General features: G+C 44.3%; 1 protein-coding gene and 1 long non-coding RNA gene across 3 annotated transcripts in view; one reads left to right on the top strand and one right to left on the bottom strand.

Moving 5' to 3' along the window:
* Positions 1–6: 6 nt before the first annotated feature.
* Positions 7–3,157, top strand: LOC106149712. The gene is made up of 2 exons (XR_001236035.1): positions 7–636; positions 1,690–3,157. It is a non-coding gene; the product is annotated as an uncharacterized LOC106149712 (long non-coding RNA).
* Macf1 (microtubule-actin crosslinking factor 1) overlaps positions 2,395–18,284 on the bottom strand; it is a gene marked incomplete in the record, with an annotated part of 341,157 nt that continues 325,267 nt past the window's right edge. For both annotated transcript variants that reach the window (XM_013519481.1, XM_013519482.1), the window contains 6 exon segments: positions 2,395–3,859; positions 4,624–4,753; positions 7,845–7,955; positions 8,533–8,744; positions 14,294–14,362; positions 15,301–15,418. In XM_013519481.1, coding sequence (XP_013374935.1) covers positions 3,603–3,859; positions 4,624–4,753; positions 7,845–7,955; positions 8,533–8,744; positions 14,294–14,362; positions 15,301–15,418 — 897 coding nt within the window.

The following is an 18,284-nucleotide window of genomic DNA, read 5'->3' as shown; positions in this document are numbered from 1 at the left end:
GATCACAGGAATGGGGCGAGTGTTCAGTGAGAATGTGAGCTTAGCGCCATCACCGGCCTACAGCGAGCCCTCCATGAACATCAGCTATAGTCATCATCTCATTCAAGCTACCAGCAGACATCAAATGTCTTTTATTATTTCTCAGATGTATATTTTAACCCTTTTAAAGGGTATGTTTCCTACATGGTCTTGCACACAGCAGCTTGTGGAACGGAAATACACTTTCTCTGGTGCCATTACCAGCTGAGGTTTGCCTCAGTAAAGGGAAAAAAAATACTCTGGACAGATGGAGGTCAAATTGGTCTTAGCATGCTTCCACTCCCAGACCTCGAGGCGGAAGCCATTCGGATGAAAACACTGTTGTACACCAAGTTCGCTCAGCTTGAAGTTACCCTCTTCCACAGGCAAGACAGCAAGTGCTCCCTCTGAAACCCGTCAGGCTGTGCACTCCTTTAACGAGCATGTGACCTAAGTTTTGACAAGATGTTCGCTGATATTTTGCCAGCTTCTGGTATTTTAAGAAATACGACTGGAGCCTGGCGTGGAACCACGTGTGGAATCCCAGCACGCAGGAGGCTGAGGCAAGAGGACCAAGGCCAGCGTGAACTACAGTGAGATCCTGCCTCAGAAAGAAGGGTATGGCTTGATGATGAAGAACGGCTTGATGATGAAGAACGTAGATGGCCTGCATTTGTGGGCCTCTTCGCATGCTCTAGCCTGTTCCCTACTAGAACTAGTTAATACTTTGTTTTACCCACCACAAAACCCCGTAAGGGCTAGAAGAAACAGGAAGCGCTAGACACTAATGGAGAGACTGGGGAGAGCGGCGGGTAAGGAGACTCGGGAGAGCCCTCCGCACTGGCTTTGCGGGCTTAGGTCCTGTTTTCTAAGGTTTTGGTGTCATTTTCCTAGTAAGAGGTTCTCCACAGTAACCTGACTAGTCAGTGTAAAGCATGACGTGTACAAGAAAATGCTGAGCATGCGTGGGCCCTGTGGGAGGGTGAGATTTCTCAGAGAGATCCCGGTTGGTCCAAGATGGGAGGCGTGTGGGAAGTGTTCTGCCTAGGGGAAGCCAAGGGACGGACAACAGACGACAGCCAGGGAAGGGCCAAGCCGGAGGGAGCCAGGAAGGCTCAGTGAAGGATGACAGCCAAGGCCAGGTCACTGGGCGCCCCACAGGTGCAGGGCTCACGTACGTATTGGTTAGAGTTTCTTGCCCAGCAACAAGGTATTCGTACCCCTCTCTAAAGACCTGCTCCATCCTGAGTTCCTAGAGATTTTCTAAATCCACCTTTCCTGCTTGTAACCCAATAGGTTAATCTCAAGTTGGCTGAATCACAGTCATTTTGTGTATTAAGAATCCCTAGACAGAGTCCTTTGGTAACCCCTTGTTGGGCCCCCTCCCAGGTTCACTTGCGGGGGAGCTGTTTGCTTTCACTTTACAAGAAATGAGGTTTCTGCTTTTGCTCTGCAGTAAATGTTTACTTATCTCTCTGCCTTACATTCCTTTCTGGGCTGAGAACCCACGTGTCATTTACTCTGTGATCTCAGGGAAATCACTTTCACCTACCATCCTACCCATTTCTCCCTCTGTAAAATGAAGGAGCTAGGTTGGACTGGAGGTGAGTACTGAGAAAACACACCCATTACCTGTGTAACCTGAATGCACCACTGTCTTCTACTCATCAGGGGAAGTGTGTCCATGGGATCCGCACGATGTCCCTGGGGCAGCACCCTCCCTGGCCTGTTCACTGTGTAATATGCCACAAACTGCATGTAATCAGCCATGAGGACTGATTGGATGTATCCTTTGGCCACAAAACTCCACCCATGAGCAGGCACCCACCAGTCTGGACCACTCGTCTCCTATATAAACCATGGCTATCAGCTTCTGAGGAAGATGTCTCTTCAGATGAGGTCCCGATCAGCCACCTTCTGACCAGCTCACTATGGTAATGAAGTTCTTTCTCTGCCACTGCCTTGCCTCTTGACTGATGTCTTTGTTGTGTGGCCAGCACAGCGAGCCTTTTGTGAGGTAACAGGATGACCAATTGTACTTTTCACTCCTGACACTCATCATTTAAACAAATTTCAGCATACTGATAAATTGGCCCCAATCTCTCAAACCCCAGGACTTTGTGATTTCTAATATAAACACCTTACAGGCTGGTATTTGTTTAATCATGTAAGAACAGATACCCTACACATCTCCGTTAATAACCTATTGCCTTATGAAGTAGGGATAAAAGTTTTTTAAAAAAAATCTATGAGGACCATAATTTATCCAAGATAGTTTGATTTGAATGGTGTTTGAGTACCTCCAACCCTATTAGACCCTGGATGACATTTAAATATAAGGTAATAGTTGAGAAGAAAATCAGGAATTACAAAATATTTGTTACTGCAAGCAATTTTAATACAAAAGTGTGTCTTGTTTTAAACAGTTCATTGGTAGAGCTTCAGTTTCTGCCTCAATTAAAACCAATTGAGATAATCACACAGCAACATGGTCGGAGCTGAAGAGGAACAGCAGCTAAAAAACAGGAGCCCCAGACAGCTCCTCTGTGGTCAATTGGTCAGTTGACTTTATTACGCACAAAAAAGACGGAAGCGAACAGGACTGGTGAACAAGTGTGCTGGTGAGCTCCATTAAAGGATGAGCAAGTATTTGTCTCAGGTCCACATTTTCAGAATAGGCTCGTGGAATTCATTCCTCAGTTTGTGGGAAGCTGATCGACCATTTAAATAAATAGCAGGTAAAAAGTGCAGATAAACAAATCTGTAATCCACAGTGCCACCAAGGAGTCTCCCTCACCAAGGGTCTGGGGCCTGGTGAGCACAGGGACTACTGGTGGGGAGGCTGGATAGTTACAAATCGGTTTAAAAGCCCAATGTTCTGACATTTTCTAAACAGTTACATTTACCCCTGAATTCTAGTAGCTACGTGTCCGTCCACCCAGCGCTGGACAGTATTCCAAGTCAGTATTGCAGTCAACGCCTTTGCTGAACTGTGTGCAAATGCTGCCTAGATGAGGGTCCCGCTCTTCGGCTAAAATCACACAACACTGAAACAATGGAAACACAGTTATGAGTGCCCTCCCCTCCGTTCTTGCTAACTGAGGCGTCTGTGATTATAAAAAGAGTTCCTTAAACACTGCAGGATTCTTATTTTTTTTTTAATATAATTTATCTTGCTGAGTCAGCAAGGCAAGTTTATAAAGATGCATTTAGGAATAATCCTAAAAGATAAAGCAGGTGTACAAGCCTGCACCACGCAGAAACCCTACTTAGAGGCTTTTCTTTCTTTCTTTCTTTCTTTTTTTTTAATACATATTTGTGTCTTGACCTTTTCATTTGTTTTTCTCAAATATTTCATTTCTGGGCCCCATCCATCACAGGGTTACCAGGAGGCGAATTTTATCTACATAAATATTCACATGAAAATAGTAACTTACAAAAAGAAAAAAAAAAATAAGGCAGCTTCATAACACAATTATTCTTTTACACTTTTAACAATATAACTTCTCCCATTCAGAATAAATATACATCCAATGTATGGAGTGGGATTCAAAGTGGATAGTGGCGTGGGGGCTTAGACAGTGTTACCGCTTGGGACCTGGAGTCCTGGGGGAGGCAGTGGTGGTCTTCTTGGACATGGTTGGGATTTTGGAAGGTTTGGTCAGCCCTCTCCTGGAGCTACCCTGGCCCCCCGCAGCGCTGCTTTCTGAAGTGTCTGAACAAGCTGACTGCGTCTCTAAAAGGTCAAAGTCAGAGGCATCGCTTCCTCGCCGGCTGCTGGCGCGACTCCCAGCTCGACTTCCAGCCCGGCTTCCAGGGCGACTGGCTGACTTTTTAGGGTCTGGAATTCAAGAAAGCAGCAGACAATGTAACACAATACAAGAGAGAAGACACGGGTGTCAGCACAAGTGACCAGAACTCAGGATGCTGACCCTAATACCACCTGATCTGCTATGTGGCCTTGGGCAAATCCTTGCTTTTTTGAACCTTGGTTTCCTCATCCACTCTCCAGTCACTGAGCCTCTCCCAGCTGTGAGTCTGCTTGGGAAGCTTGCTTCCTCAGAGGGGAGAGCAGGTTGTCAGCAGCACCCCGATGCTGCAAGCACCCTAAAGCAGAGTCAGGTGGGGCTGCACAATTGCCCCAGCACCCATGGGTGAGCAGCTGAGTAGGTAACAAGCGGGCAGATGGAGAACGTAGGTGAAGGAAGGGAAACACAGCGCCAAGAGAGAGGCCGAATTCCCAGGCTCCCAGGAGGAACATGAGGTGGCCAGCAGATGCACTCTTTCCCTGACTTGCTCCGTTTACCACCATTCGTAATAAATCCTAGCAAACTGCCTGCGCTGCCCATCTCTGACCCTTCTTCCCTTCCTCCTCTTTCATCCGCTTTCAGAATCTGCTCTCAGAAGGCAAGCGTAGAGCTGGCCATACCAACAGGACAAGCAGCGCAGGTCCCGACGGCAGGTCCCTGTGTGCATCGCACTGAATGCTGTTCTCATCACTGGCTCGGGGGAGCAGAGCTGCACTGCCCGCAGGCTGCTGTCTCCCTGGCTCAGCCTGGCTCCTGCCCTCACCCCTCAGCCCAGTGCACATTGCATGGGACTTACCTGTCCGATTAGTTTTGGCACCTGTGGATGCTGGGGAAGAGCTATTGCTGGTATCACCAGCGAGGGATGTTCGACTAGAATGGAAAGTTGGTGTTGGTCGTTTCAACTTGCTGCCTGTTGATGGAATGATCTTTAAAAAAAAATTAAAAGGTCACATTTACTTGATGAAATCTTTGACAGACATTTACTTAATTTTAAAAGGTCTAGCTAAAAGCCTCTTTATATCTGATCATTTGAAAAGCAAATTAAAAGTCCAGGAAAACAAAGACCTATTTTCTTTCTTTTCTTTTTTTTGTTTTGTACTGGGAACTGAACTGAGGACCCTGAGCCTGCCAGGCAGGCGTTGTGCCATTGAGCTGTATCCCTGGCCCCAAGACCTACTTTAAAGTATCCTAGGGTCATGGATTTTGAAGATTTTCAAAGGTTTTAAATTAAAAAAAAAGAAAAAGAAAATTCCAATTTAAAATTTCAAAATGTCTTCTAATACCTTTTCTGTTGCTGATAAATTTCTACTAGAAATGGAAAAAAACCTCCAGATAGTAATTAATATAGTTACAATGAAACATGGTAAATGAATAAAGAAAAAAAAAATCCAAATAACCCTATGAATCAATGTTTCAGGGGTAGAAATTTGAAATATTGAGAGAGATTCAAGCAGTACTTCAACATAAGTAGGTGTAGTAACTTTAGTCAAGGCCTCTTGGTCTATCTCCTCCTGCCCTGCTAAAATGCAGATAAAATTACTTAACTTGTGGACCAAATAAATGATATGAGGCACAAGAAGTGGGACAGTGGTGTCAGGATCACCCCCTTGGGCGGGGCCAGGGGCCATGGGCCATGAGTTTGCATCTGGGCTCCAGGATTGCATGGGTCCAAATGAACCAGCCTATGTCTCTGCTCCTCCGTCAGGATCTGGCCTCCCCCACTTCATTTCTACCACAGTCCCTGCCGTTTAGCCTATCCGAGGCATGATGGCCTCCTTGCCGTTTGTATGAAGGCCCACGGAGGTCTCTAGTGTTGTCCCCTTGCTGTCCACGCTGCCTGGACTTAATGCACCCCCGCCCCAGTATGTGTGGATCCTTCCCTCACTTCCCTTAGAGCTCTGCTTTCTGAAAGGATGGTGTTTCAGAGGTGTTGCCTCACTACTCCACGCAGCTTGTACCCTTTTAATCTCCTGCCTTTTTTTTACCCCTCCTCCTCATACTGGCGCTTGACCCAGCAGTGCCTTTATATTGAGCTATACCGCCAACTTTTTCACATGTCAAGATGGGATCTTGCTAGGTCCTTAAGTTGCCCAGACTGGGCTCCAGCTTGGGATCCTCCTGCCTCCTGCCTGGCTCCTTGCTGCTTCTGCTGCACAGTATTTATCACTGTTTCATGTATTACGTATTTTCTTATTGCCTCTTTCTCTTTTATTACAGTGTCAACTTTATAAAACCAAGGACTTTGTTTTACACCCTTGTACACCTTTAGCAGATAAAACTAGCACAGAAAAGGAACTCAATAAAACCTTGGTGTAACCGGGCATCGGGGTGCACACCTGTAACCCCAGTACTCGGGAGGCGGAGGCAGGAAGATTGCTGAGTTTGAGACCAGCCTGGGCTACAAGGTGAGCTCAAGGCCAGCCTGAACTGCATAGCGAGGCTCTGTCTCAAAAAGACAAAAAACATGAAAAACGACAACAAAAAACAAAAAACCTTGGTGAATGAATAAATGATCTGGAGGCATTTCCTAATCTGGAAGAGTTTTATATTATTACTGCTACCAGTAGGAGCTATACTTCCTATATGATTTTTAAAAGAAGAGATATTAAGCAGACAATTTTGAGGAGAAAGAATATTTGAAAGTCTGTTTTAAATATCATTCATGCCATAGCATGCTCTGTGATTCTCCTTTGAAATTAGCTGTGTATATTGTTTTCCAGGACCTTTAAGATGTTTATACAGACAGAAGAGTAAAGTAACCCATTTCACTGTGTGTGCTGCATTTCTTTAATTTATAATGAAAAAGCAAAGCGACAGAAGTGATTAACACTCAAGCATGAGTTCTCCTGGCCCACAGGAGGGGCACCAGTTTCAGAAGTGATCCTTCCAGAGCACTGCTGCTGGGAATCCACAACCCAGAGACCTGGGCTGGGCATTCAGTCAGGATATGGCCTGGCTACAGGATACTAACAAGTAAAGAAGAATGAAACCTCGAAATGAAGCAAGACATTACAACTTGAGACAAAACAAGGCCTGTCTGTCAGAATTGTATGAGAATTTGCACTTCAGAAATTAAGCATTTAAAATTTTAGAACTCTTGAGATTTTCATGAAACTGGAGCCATTACAGAAGAAGAAAAGCAAAATCAGCATGTTGAGTCTTCGGGTTTTAGCAGCAGTAGATCCCCAATCATGTTCTAAACCAGGTAGATTTCTGAACTGGAGTTTTAGCTGGGAGTGGGATGGATCCCAAAGCAGCAGTTCATTCACAGCCACTGGCTTCTTGTGCCTTAGTTTCCCTGGCTGAAACTTTGCCTGATGGAAAGTTCTGTGCTTGGAGTTGCAAGAACCCAATGCTTCCCCCTCGGAGCTAGAATGCAAATTATACTGCTATCAGGCAAGTTGCTGGTCCATGTTTTACTTCTGAAACACTGTTCTAGCAAGTGTTCAGGGATTGTTATGGCTGCACTTAAACATGCTCATTTGCTGGCATGTGTACTCAGATCAAGGTGACAGAAACCCACATGCCTAAGCCAAGGGACTCAGAACCTAAAATCAGCCTCAGCAGTGGCCACTGATCCTGCGCTTGGCTGATGTAGACAGCACCCACTGCTCTTGTTCTACACAAAGATACAACACTGGTGAACATGCACCATAGCTGAATTCAAGTGTTCATAACTCATTTGGGTATCTCACATTTGGAGACTCCAAGAGGCTTGATTATAAATAATATCAATCAAAAAAATCAGGAATGATCATTATTTACCATCCTGAACAAATGAAATGCTAAAGACTTATAAAGTTTTTAAAAGTTTTAGGCCTCTCTTATTTGTCTCCAACTTAGGTGACTCTGAGTTAGAAACCCCTGAAAACACTAGACTGGCGAATCAGCTGTGCCAGCAAGCACCAAAGACAGAAGACAGATGAGCTTGTGTCAGGAAGAAGAGCCAGGCAGGGTCTTGGCGTAAGCGCGGGTCTCATCCTGGCCATGTCCCCACTCAGCAAAGCCATACTCTACCTCGGGGCTGGGCAGCTGGAGGTCAGGACAATGGCTGTCCCTGACAGGGGTGCCCGCTTTACTGTTTACCAGCCAAGGTTTGTCATAACAGCGAGAGAACTGAAGTGGAGTCTGTGAAACGGAAATCCAAAGGGAAGGACGGGGGCAATTTAAAGTGGAACAGAAAGGGAGCAAATTGGGAACAGAAAAAAATAAATAGAAGACACTAAATTTTAAAGAAATAGAAAACAAAATAAAATGCACATCAGTCCAATGGCATGAGAGGGACTAGGCAGAAAGGCAATAGCATTCTTCATTTGTAACCTATTGTAACAGCAAATTTATCTCCAAAGTTAGCTCTATCTGCACAGACAGTGCCTGGATTTTCAAAATTAGTGGCTGGATGGGGTCACACTCAAACTGGGATAAGAGAAAACAAGTGTTTCTGATGTCATCAGACTGAATTTTAGCAAATGTTCTTTGTAATCATCTTAGGCTATGTATCTCTATACTGCGAAGGCCTGGGCATTCTTGGTCTAGGAGGTGGAGGGCTGTACAGTATGTTTCTATAGCTCTTCTCTCTGGAGTTTTCCAAAGGCTACCATGAACAGCGGGCATCTGTCAAGATGGCAGTGGGGAAGGAGCCATCTTGGCAGCCATTGGAATTTTAGCTGGGAGTGGGATGATACTGAGGGGTGGTAGTGTATACCTTCGTTCCGCTGGCTGGTGTGGCTGGAGAAGAGGGCATGGATGTACAGCTGTGGTTACTCTGACTAGCACTTGAGCTAGAGCGGGTGGGAGAAGCTGCCCGAGAAGACGGCTTGGATCTTCGACCCCGGGATCGGAAAGGGGTCATTCCCTGGGATGCTCCCTCTGGTAGGATGAACTTCTCTCTAAGCTCGAGGTTAGTTCTACCTCGTGCTAAAAAGGGAATAAATAACACACAAATAACAAGTCAGTTACTCTTAAAAACGAATCTTTGATGGTCATATAGCTGCTTGACCCCAGATAACAGTTTATCTAAGTTACAGGCCTAGTATCATCTATGCATTCTTCAAAAATAAATTCATGACTTAACAGCTTTGTCATGATTCTGACCCACAGCAGACATACTAACTAGAAAGACCATGGCTTGCTGTAGTAAACAAGTTTTTGTGTACAAAGTACCACCCTGTTCTGTGGCTGGGGTCTTGCTCTGCCACTGTCCCCTGGGGTAAGCACACTGTGACTTCTCAAGGTGAAGCAGATGCAAGGTCCACAAGCCTCTGACATCAATCAAAACCCCTCTTTTCTCTCTCATAGGACATGTGTACTTTTTGCTCGACGTTTTACAGGATATGTGGTAATGAGAGAGTGGAGAAAAACACATTAGTCAAACCAACATTGTCTAGACTCTTCTGTTTGAATTCAGCCAATAACAATCCTAAAGAAAGGGCTCCGGGAACTCATGACAGTAAAATGGTGAATCATTAAGAGGTTGAGCTGGGGATATAGTTCAGCAGCACAGTGCCTGCCTGGCAAGCAGGAGGTCCTGAGTTTGATTCCCGGTACCTGCCTCAAAATAAATTAAAATAAAATGAAATAAAATAAAATAAGTAAACATGTGGGGAGAGAGAGAGAAAGAGATCAAGACCATGCACAAAATTTGCCAGTGAGAAACTGTTCAGTCAAAAACAAACCAGTAAAATGCTTAAGAGGCAAATGCAAGTAGGAAAGGACCATCCAGGTGGAAGACCCTGGAGCCAGAATGAATGCCTACAGGTGCGTCCTCATGCCTTGCCTGAGGACCGGACTGTAAGACTGGAACTTAAGATGTGGATTCAGTCAGATTTCAAGTATGACCGCTACAAACATTAAATGAGAAAGATGATACTAATTTAAAAGAAACAATGCCTCTGGAATATGTCCTTCCATTAGTTCTCACTGAAATATATTATCCTACAATAACCTACCAGCTCACCCACCCTAGACTTTTCACTTTGGAATGTGCTAAAACTGGACATCTAAACAAATGGGAGCATTGGGAAACCCTGAAAAAAGGAGCCATGATGAACTATTTTCTTCTCAACATATTATATGCTGACATACTAAAGCATCAGGTAAATATGTTCTGCTGCCTGGAACCACCAGTTAGTACATGAATGGTTGTCCATCAGTTGGCCTGTACAACCCAATGGGACTGTACCATGCAGCCTTATGGGACAGTCACGCATTACCACTGGGCGTACAGAGCCACCCAATAGCAAGACATATGAACATGTTATGAGCACACTGAAAGTTCTGAGATACTGAAACCTCCTAGGCAGAAGCCAGGCTCTACCACCAGCCCGGATCCTTCCTGTTCTGGGCCTTGGTTTCCAGGATTACTAGAGGTGATCAGGCCAGTGGGTCTCCAAGGGCCCAGCTTGCCTGGTTGCTCTATGACTTAATGGCCCCTGAAACGCTCAAATGCGTCCTTCTACCATGATGTAGTGTTTCCTTCTTCCTCAGGTAGCAACAAAACATGCCTTTCAAGGTTCATTCCTTGGCTATGAGTCCTCTACTCATCTGTTTTCCAGACTTCAGCATTTTTCTCGGAATCTACACTCATTAGCAGACATTCATTCTTAAGCATATTTTCCTTCAGCACTTCGCCACCTCAGTAAGACAGCGTATCACGAGGTACTTCGGAAGTGTGCCCTGCTCCTGCTCATCTTCTCACGCTGAGGTGCCCAGCAGTGACGAGCGTGCAGCAAGCACCGAGGAGCACTGATGAAGAGAAGTCACGTACTCAACTGAGGATCTAGATGCTACGAAAGAAATGTCTGAAGTTCTAACGAACTTCAAGTGTGTGGCCTGAATCTTTAGTAAGCATGTGATAGTTCATTCCCAACCAGAAAACAACAAGAGAAAGACTTTGAAATGGCAGCTGAGGTGTGGGCAATGACATTTTGAGTGTTTTTGAAAGGGCTGCTGGTCTGGCCTGGTGGTACATGCCTGTGGTACCAGGTACACAGAAGGGTGAAGCGGAAAGATTGCTTGAGCCCAGGAGTTATGAAATCATCCTGGGTAACAGTGAGATTCTGTCCCCAAACAGTAACAACACCAAAAAGCAGAAAGGCTATATGTAATAATAGTAACAACATGTTCTCCATGTGTTGTATCATTTTAAAAATGCCATCTCATACAATACTGCAGTTGGCTGTCATTAGCACCCCTACTTACAAACAGAATAGAGGCACCATAGGAAAAGGTCACCCCAAGCTATTTGCAGTCACACTGTGCAGCATCACCTACACTCACCGGCCCTACTCACCACCATCCCACCACTCAGGGAAACTGCTGCCAAAGGCCACTGAAAACTGCCAAATGAAGGCATTTTTATATTGTAGAAAGGTTTAAATGTATAGGAAGTACAAACAGAACCGAAATTGCCCAATCTCAAAATCCAGGGACATCACCTTTCATAATGTTGGTGTGCTTCTACTCCTTTGCACAAGTGTACATGTATTTCATTACAGAATGTTAGGGATGCTGCCCCACTCTGCACATCTCATACAAAATTTCAACTAGCTGTGAAGTGTAATTATACGGATGCCAATTATTTAACCAGTCCAATGCTATGTTCTTTTTTGAGACGGGGTCTCGCTATGCAGTTCGCTTTGTACTCACTATAGCAAAGCTGGCCAAAGCTGGCCTTGAACTTTCAATGATCCTCCTGCCTCAGCTTCCTGGGATTACAGGCATGTATCACCACACCCAAAACCCTCATGTTCTTTTATAGTTATTAAAATATATTCAATGCTCTAGTAACTTACAGAACATCCTTGCACATATCATGGTATTTCCTTAGGGTAAATGTCTACAAATGGGTTTGCTGGGGAAAAGGATGCACATTCAAGATAAAAACATGTCAAGTCATGTATGGCAGTCATATATCAAGGTTGACACATGCCAGGTGATTTCCAAAATGTTATATATATTACATCCAATTAACTTCACTCTGGTCAAGCTCTGTGTTATTAAGGGTGTGTGCTGGTAAAAGTCTGACAATTTGCATGGGTGAGGCCCTGGGTTCCATCTCCAGTACCACACACACGTAAGTCTGAAAATCTGATAGGTGAAAGCATTTCTCTGCTGCTGTCACACACATGTGGGGAATTGCTAACTGCTCTTCCCTTTGAAACGCTCCTCTTCCTTGGCTTCAAGAACACCTGTTCCCTTGCTTCTCCTGCCTCCCTGCCTACTCCTTACTCCTGCCATTCTCTGTAGTCCCGTTCTCCCTCCTGGAGTTTCCACCTGATGGAAGCTCATCCCCTGACACTTTAGAGTCCCCTGAGTCTTCCCCCAGCCTCCCCACACCTGGGTGGTTCATGAAGTGTCACCTCCACCCACCTCCAGCTGAGTGACAGCAGCCGTCGATTCCCCCCACACTCAATCTCCAGGATGAATTTCTACATAAAAACTGTGTTCAGAGCAGATTCACTGCTTAGAGCAGAATCTCCCAGACTGAGCCTTCCAAGGAGAAGGCTTTGGTCAACACCAGCCTCTGCATTGCCCCTTGGCAGAGCCCGAATGCAGCTGGCACCTCGTCTGCTCTGAGAAACCCTGTGCTGGAAGAAACACACTTAGCTTGAACCTGGCATTACCATCTGAACATGACTTCCTGCTTTCCTGAGAGCTGCTCCTGGGGACCCGACAGGCACTGTGGGGTCAGGTGCCCCGCGCTTGGTGGCCTGGTATTCACCATCTGTCCCAGCTGCTGACCCTCACTTATCAGGCTGCCACTTTACCATCGTCACATAGGACTTGTGGTCCCCTTGCTAATGCTCCTGCTTGCTGGAACCTGTGGTGTCCGGACTGAGAACATCACGTGCACTCCGCACGCCTGTCCAGTGTCCCGTGTCAAAAAACCCACAAAACTCCTTGCAAAAACCAAAGCCAAGAAACATCCAAAACTCTATCTACATCTATAAATAAAATTCACTGCAGTGCTTCTAGAATCTGCATTAATCCTAGTGAATCATAGCTTCATACTTCTCTTTCTGATACTTCCTTTCTTACAACTCACTGCCATTCACCACAGTCCTTAGGTGTTCACTTCCTAGCACTACTTTATTTGATTACAAATAACCTGTCTGCTCATCACCATAGTTATGACATCTAAACTCCACGGAGTTTCCCCTCTACAGTCACTGGATGGCAGCAATCGCCAGGTTCCACGAGGGCAGGGGCTCTTGGAGAGGCAGGAAAGCCTTGCCTTGTTTGCTCTGAGGGATGGTGAAAAGGCTACCACGGTCCACAGCAAATAGCCAGTCCCAGACCAGACCCTCCCAAATTTCCTTGAGGTTCAATCTTAGACAGTAAGATTAGGGTATGGCAAGCAGGATTTGCCTTGGTCAGCAGCATAATGTGAGCAGAGCAGGCAGCACATAAACAGGCACTCAAGGTTCCAAAATGCTACATGCAATATCTCATTTGTTTACTCCAATCATACATGGCAGGAAAACAAAGACCTTACTAATGTATCTGTAAAGGAATAATGTTGTTTTACTAAGTTATAATGACACATATTGCTTTTTTCATTTAAAATAATGAAACAAGATTTTAAAATTAAAAACATTGGTTTATAATTAAATTCTTCTGAAGTTGATGAAACCTTTTAAGTTATTATCAGACAGCATTTCCAAAATTAACCTTTTATTTAAAAAAAAATTAACCTTTTATTAAAATAAAAAATAAAACTTCTAGTGGTAATTATCATTGCTTGGTTTTTCCTCTGGCTTATTAGAGTAAATGCAGAATGAGCTAAAGTACCAGGTACAATTTATAGGCATGCTTGAATTCATGTAAGAATGGTACCTTTTAGCTCTGTCTTCTCTAACTTCTTTAGAATATGACTATAAGCCACCTCCAAAGCAGCTGTGTAATGGTACTAGAAATATTTACTTCTACTTGGCTTATGAACAAGCCTTAATAATTTATATGGGCTGAACCCATGGTATATACACAATAAGAAGGATGTGAGCCTCTCAGACATGGTGGTCAGGAGCACCTGCCCTAACCCTGGACAGCCTAGATTTAAATTGTGTCTCTGCTATTACTGGCTGGATGCCCTTGATAAAGTTATTTAAATTTTCTATGCCACAATTTCCTATTTTGTAGAGTGGAGATAAGAGTAAATACGACTCATAGGGTAATTATGAGGAAAAATGTGTTGCTATTTGTAAAATGCTTATAGTAGTATGTGGCACAGAAAGCTATAGGAACATTTGTTAAATAGAAACTCAGGGCAAACTCTTTAGATACTATCTCAGTAGCAGTATTTCATGCCTTGTCAATGTAACTACTAGGCAAAATAGTGGTTTTGCTATTTCACGCATTCACCAAGGCAGCAGATGTCATAGAGCCAAGGATATTACAGTTTAGGAAGCAAAGCCATTCTCAATGGACTAGAATGTGGGGAAGAGGGTTACAGCACAAGAGCCAACCTATGGGAGACTGACTGGAAATCGAAGAGCTGGAATCAGAGCGCTTTATTTTACTCCCAGGATGGTGAACTAGAATAAAAAATATATAAACAAAGAAACAAAGGCAGAGCAGGAAATGCAGAAACTCATTAAGAAAAACAAACTGGCAGACAGAGGGGGAGCCTCCTGTACACCCGCATACCGCTCTGCTAACAGGAAAGCAGAAAGGATGTTGCTGAGCAGGATTTAGCAGCTGGGATCCGATCATTCTCCCTTTGCTGCTCATATTACACTGACAGTTTTCTTTCTCCTTTGGACTGGTGGGCTAGCCTTTCGGGTACACAAGGAAGACACTCCACAGGCTTGCCTAGGTGACCATCTGTCTTAGAAGTCGAGGCAGCTGGTAGGAGACCTTTAACCTCCCTTCCAGCTAAGGGAGCTCACCAATCCTTTCCTGAATGGGAAGGGCCCAACACTCACTCTGAGTTTCAGTCACAGGAATTCCAAGCCAAGGGGGCTGAGGCTAAGACAGAAGAATGCACTGGACTGCCTCAGGCTCCCTGCGAGGCTGGTGTTAATGCAATACTTCAAACTAAAACATATGGGTTATACCAATAGATTATTTTTTGGGTACTGGAGTTTGAACTCATGGCCTTCACATTGAGCTACATTCCTAGCCCTTTTTTATTTTGAGACAGGATCTTATCCAATTGCTCAGGCTAATGAGTGATTCTCCTGCTTCAGCCTGCCAGAATGCTGGGGATCACAAACTTGTGGTACCATGCCCAGCATGTACCAGTAAAATCTAAATTCTCATTTCTGTGTTCTCCCCAACAGCATCAACCTCTCCTGCCTTTTCTTTCAGGCACCCCAAGTTTTAATCTGTGCTAGTGGATCAAGATACTCAAGCGGCTTAACAGCAAAACAAAAAAACAGACCCATCATCAATACTTCCTAAAACATGAAAGATCGAGGTGGGGCCTACCTAACATCCTACCGTGTAATTCATATTCAGGGTGGTTTCTTACCTCGGCAGGGATCATTTTTCACTAAAAATTCATCCAAGGCCATCCATCCGCCACCAACTCGGACCATCACTGTGCTGCGCAGAATACGGACCAGCCGCAACTGCTGAGAATCCCCGAACTGCAGAAGCGAGGGGAAACTTAGTTAATGAGAAACACCTTCAAGCAGACCTATTTTTGTTTTCCCCAAAGCAGACTGTATTCAGACGGGAACAACAATATGATAGTTTTGGCAGAATTTTAAACTCTTTTGTACTTTTACATTTTTACAAAAAGGTTAACAAATAGAAAATCAGAGACATCAAGCAATGGACCAGTGTCTTGAAATACGTTCCGGTGGGATAAAGTTAAATCCTGAGGGTCATAACCCTGCCCCTGTGTCACGAGGAGAAGGGAAGACAGGCAAATGTTCACTTGCTTTGATTTTCTTAGAGATTCTGCCCAAATTAGCACCTACTTTCTGTTGTGCTAATTTATTTTCCTACAGGAAAGGAGGGTGGCTGCCAACTTCTGAATACAGTGTGCTTGAAAGTTAAGTGGAGAATAGCAAATGTCAAGCCTTACGGAAGCCCCTGCAAAGCATCATTATTGCAAGCTTAGAAGAAAACTGCACCCTAAATCTTCTCTTAACTGTGATGGCATCAGCAGAAAAGGTTTCTTCAGCTAAGGAAATGCTTAGATAGTGTTTATACTAAGATTAGTTGAAGAAATAGTTATTACATTTTAATCTCCTAAGATGACTAAAATAGCCTTCAATAATCATTCTGGACCTTAAAACAAGCATGATCTTCCAATCTATATTTTAACTTTTTGCTTCTGCCTACTAACATTTCTACTTCTCAGGAGTTTCTTACTATGTAAATTGCTAAGAGGCAACAAAAGAAAAGCATGCTGAAATCCCAAAATAGTATCAAACATTTGGTTAAAGAAAGTGAATTTTTTTTTTTTTTTTTTGAGACAGGGTCTCCCCTATGTAGTTCAGGCAAGCTTTCAACTCATTATGTACCCCAAACTGGCCTGGAAATTGCAGTGATTCTCCTGCCTCAGCCTTCTGAGTGCTGGGATTACAGGCATGCAGCACCATGAATGGCTAGAAAGTGAATTCCTACAATTACTTAATTCAAAGAGAATGTTCCTAGCGGGTGGAGGAGAAGAGACTGTTTAATCCCCTACTTAGGATTTTCAATGTTCTACAGGAGAATCATAATTTTAAAACAACTGCAAGTGAGAAGGATGTCTGAGAACGACACATAACCATCCTTCCTCAGTGTTAATAAATTGGTGGTAATTCTCCACATTCCTGACTCACATGTGCTGTTACGTAGGAATGGAGGCAAGCCCCTTTGTCCCTTTGTCCTTCCCCAGTCATTTACAAGACAGTGCAGCTCTGTCTAGAAAGTCTTCTATAAGTGACCACGGCGACAGGGCGGAAGCTTAGACACAGCACTACCCAGGGCTGTGAGGGAAGGAATGCCCTGGCCCAGGGAGGCAGTGCCGCCCATCAGAGGAACCTGGTTTTGGGAGGCAGGCAAGCCACACCAGACACAAGCACAATGGTGTTTTCTCTGTATGTTCTCCAGAGCTACCCTGGAGAGAACTTTAGAATATAAGGTCCTATAGCTTATTACTCCACCCATCTCTTTAATTTCCCACTGAAGCACTACTTGAAAGATTCTAGCTCACTTCTGCAAGCACTGGAGAAAGGAAGACTGACCTGAGACAGAGGCAATAATAGTTGGGGAAACTGAGACAAAAGTGACAGGTAGTTGCAGTAGCTCTAAAAATGGGGACTTAGAAGACAGGTTCACGGTGGAGGAGAAGAGAGACTTAGAATCAGAGTCCTGGTGGCTGGTGATCACCAGTTCCTCCTCCTACTGGGACTAGGGTTTTGGCCATGGCTTTGACATTAGCTGTGTGACAGTGGCATGCAATCTTCAAGGCCTCAGGCGCTTCATACAAAAAATGAACTTCCGTAATTCTTTTTTTTTTTTGTCTTTTTGAGACAGGGTCTCGCTCTGCAGTTCAGGCTGACCTTGAGCTCACTTTGTAGCCCAGGCTGGTCTCGAACTCACAATGATCCTCCTGCCTCAGCCTCCCGAGTGCTGGGATTACAGGCATGCGCCACCATGCCCGGCTTGAACTTTGTAATTCTGTTTGCAACATTAGAACAACTCATCAGACCTCTCCTGGTCAAAAGGGCAGTAGAAGAAGGTGTCAGCACCCCTTTGAGGGCCCTAGCACCTAGAAACTCAGCAGAAAGCAGGCCTGCTGCATGCTCTACTGCAGTGGTTTACTTAACACAAATTTAACTGTTTTCATCTTTATTTTTTTCTATCCCATGTTCCTTCTCACTGGCCCAGAACATCACTGTAGTTAGTAATCACTGCAGTGCCTGGAGTTTTAACACTGACTGAAGGCTTCAAATCCATCTCAGTCTGTCTATTTTCACAGCAGAGAGACAGATTTTACTCATGCAACTGCCTTCCACAAGACCCAAGACCCTCAAAAAGATGTGACAGGTTAAAGTTACCAAGTGGAATCAAGGCATCCAATCACTTATGTAAGTCTAATTTGATCTCATTAGATTTGGGCTGACTGGCCCAAACCAGCAAACTTCAGGTTATGGTTAGGTATGACTTTCATTACTACAATTCTCAGGTATCTTCCAATTGCAAAATAAAATATATGTGTAAGTAGCTAAAAATACTACTGAAAAAAAATTTTTTTTTTGGTAGTCTCATGCTGTAGTTCAGGCTGGACTTGAACTCACTATGTAGCCCAGGCTAGCCTCAAACTCCTAATGGTCCTCCTGCCTCAGCCTCTCAAGTGCTGGGAGTATAGGTGTTCACCACCACATGTGAAGTAGTATTTAAACAGACAGTAAAAATTACCCCCCCAGGACTTTGACTTAGTGCGCATTAAAATTTTTGTTTACTCTTGACTGATAATGAGAACTGTGCTGCTATTATTCTGACCTGGCTTCTCTG

Source organism: Chinchilla lanigera, unplaced genomic scaffold (assembly GCF_000276665.1).
Source record: "Chinchilla lanigera isolate Chin_1 unplaced genomic scaffold, ChiLan1.0 scaffold00051, whole genome shotgun sequence".
Taxonomy (NCBI): domain Eukaryota; kingdom Metazoa; phylum Chordata; class Mammalia; order Rodentia; family Chinchillidae; genus Chinchilla; species Chinchilla lanigera.
This window is presented reverse-complemented; position numbering and strand designations above follow the sequence as displayed.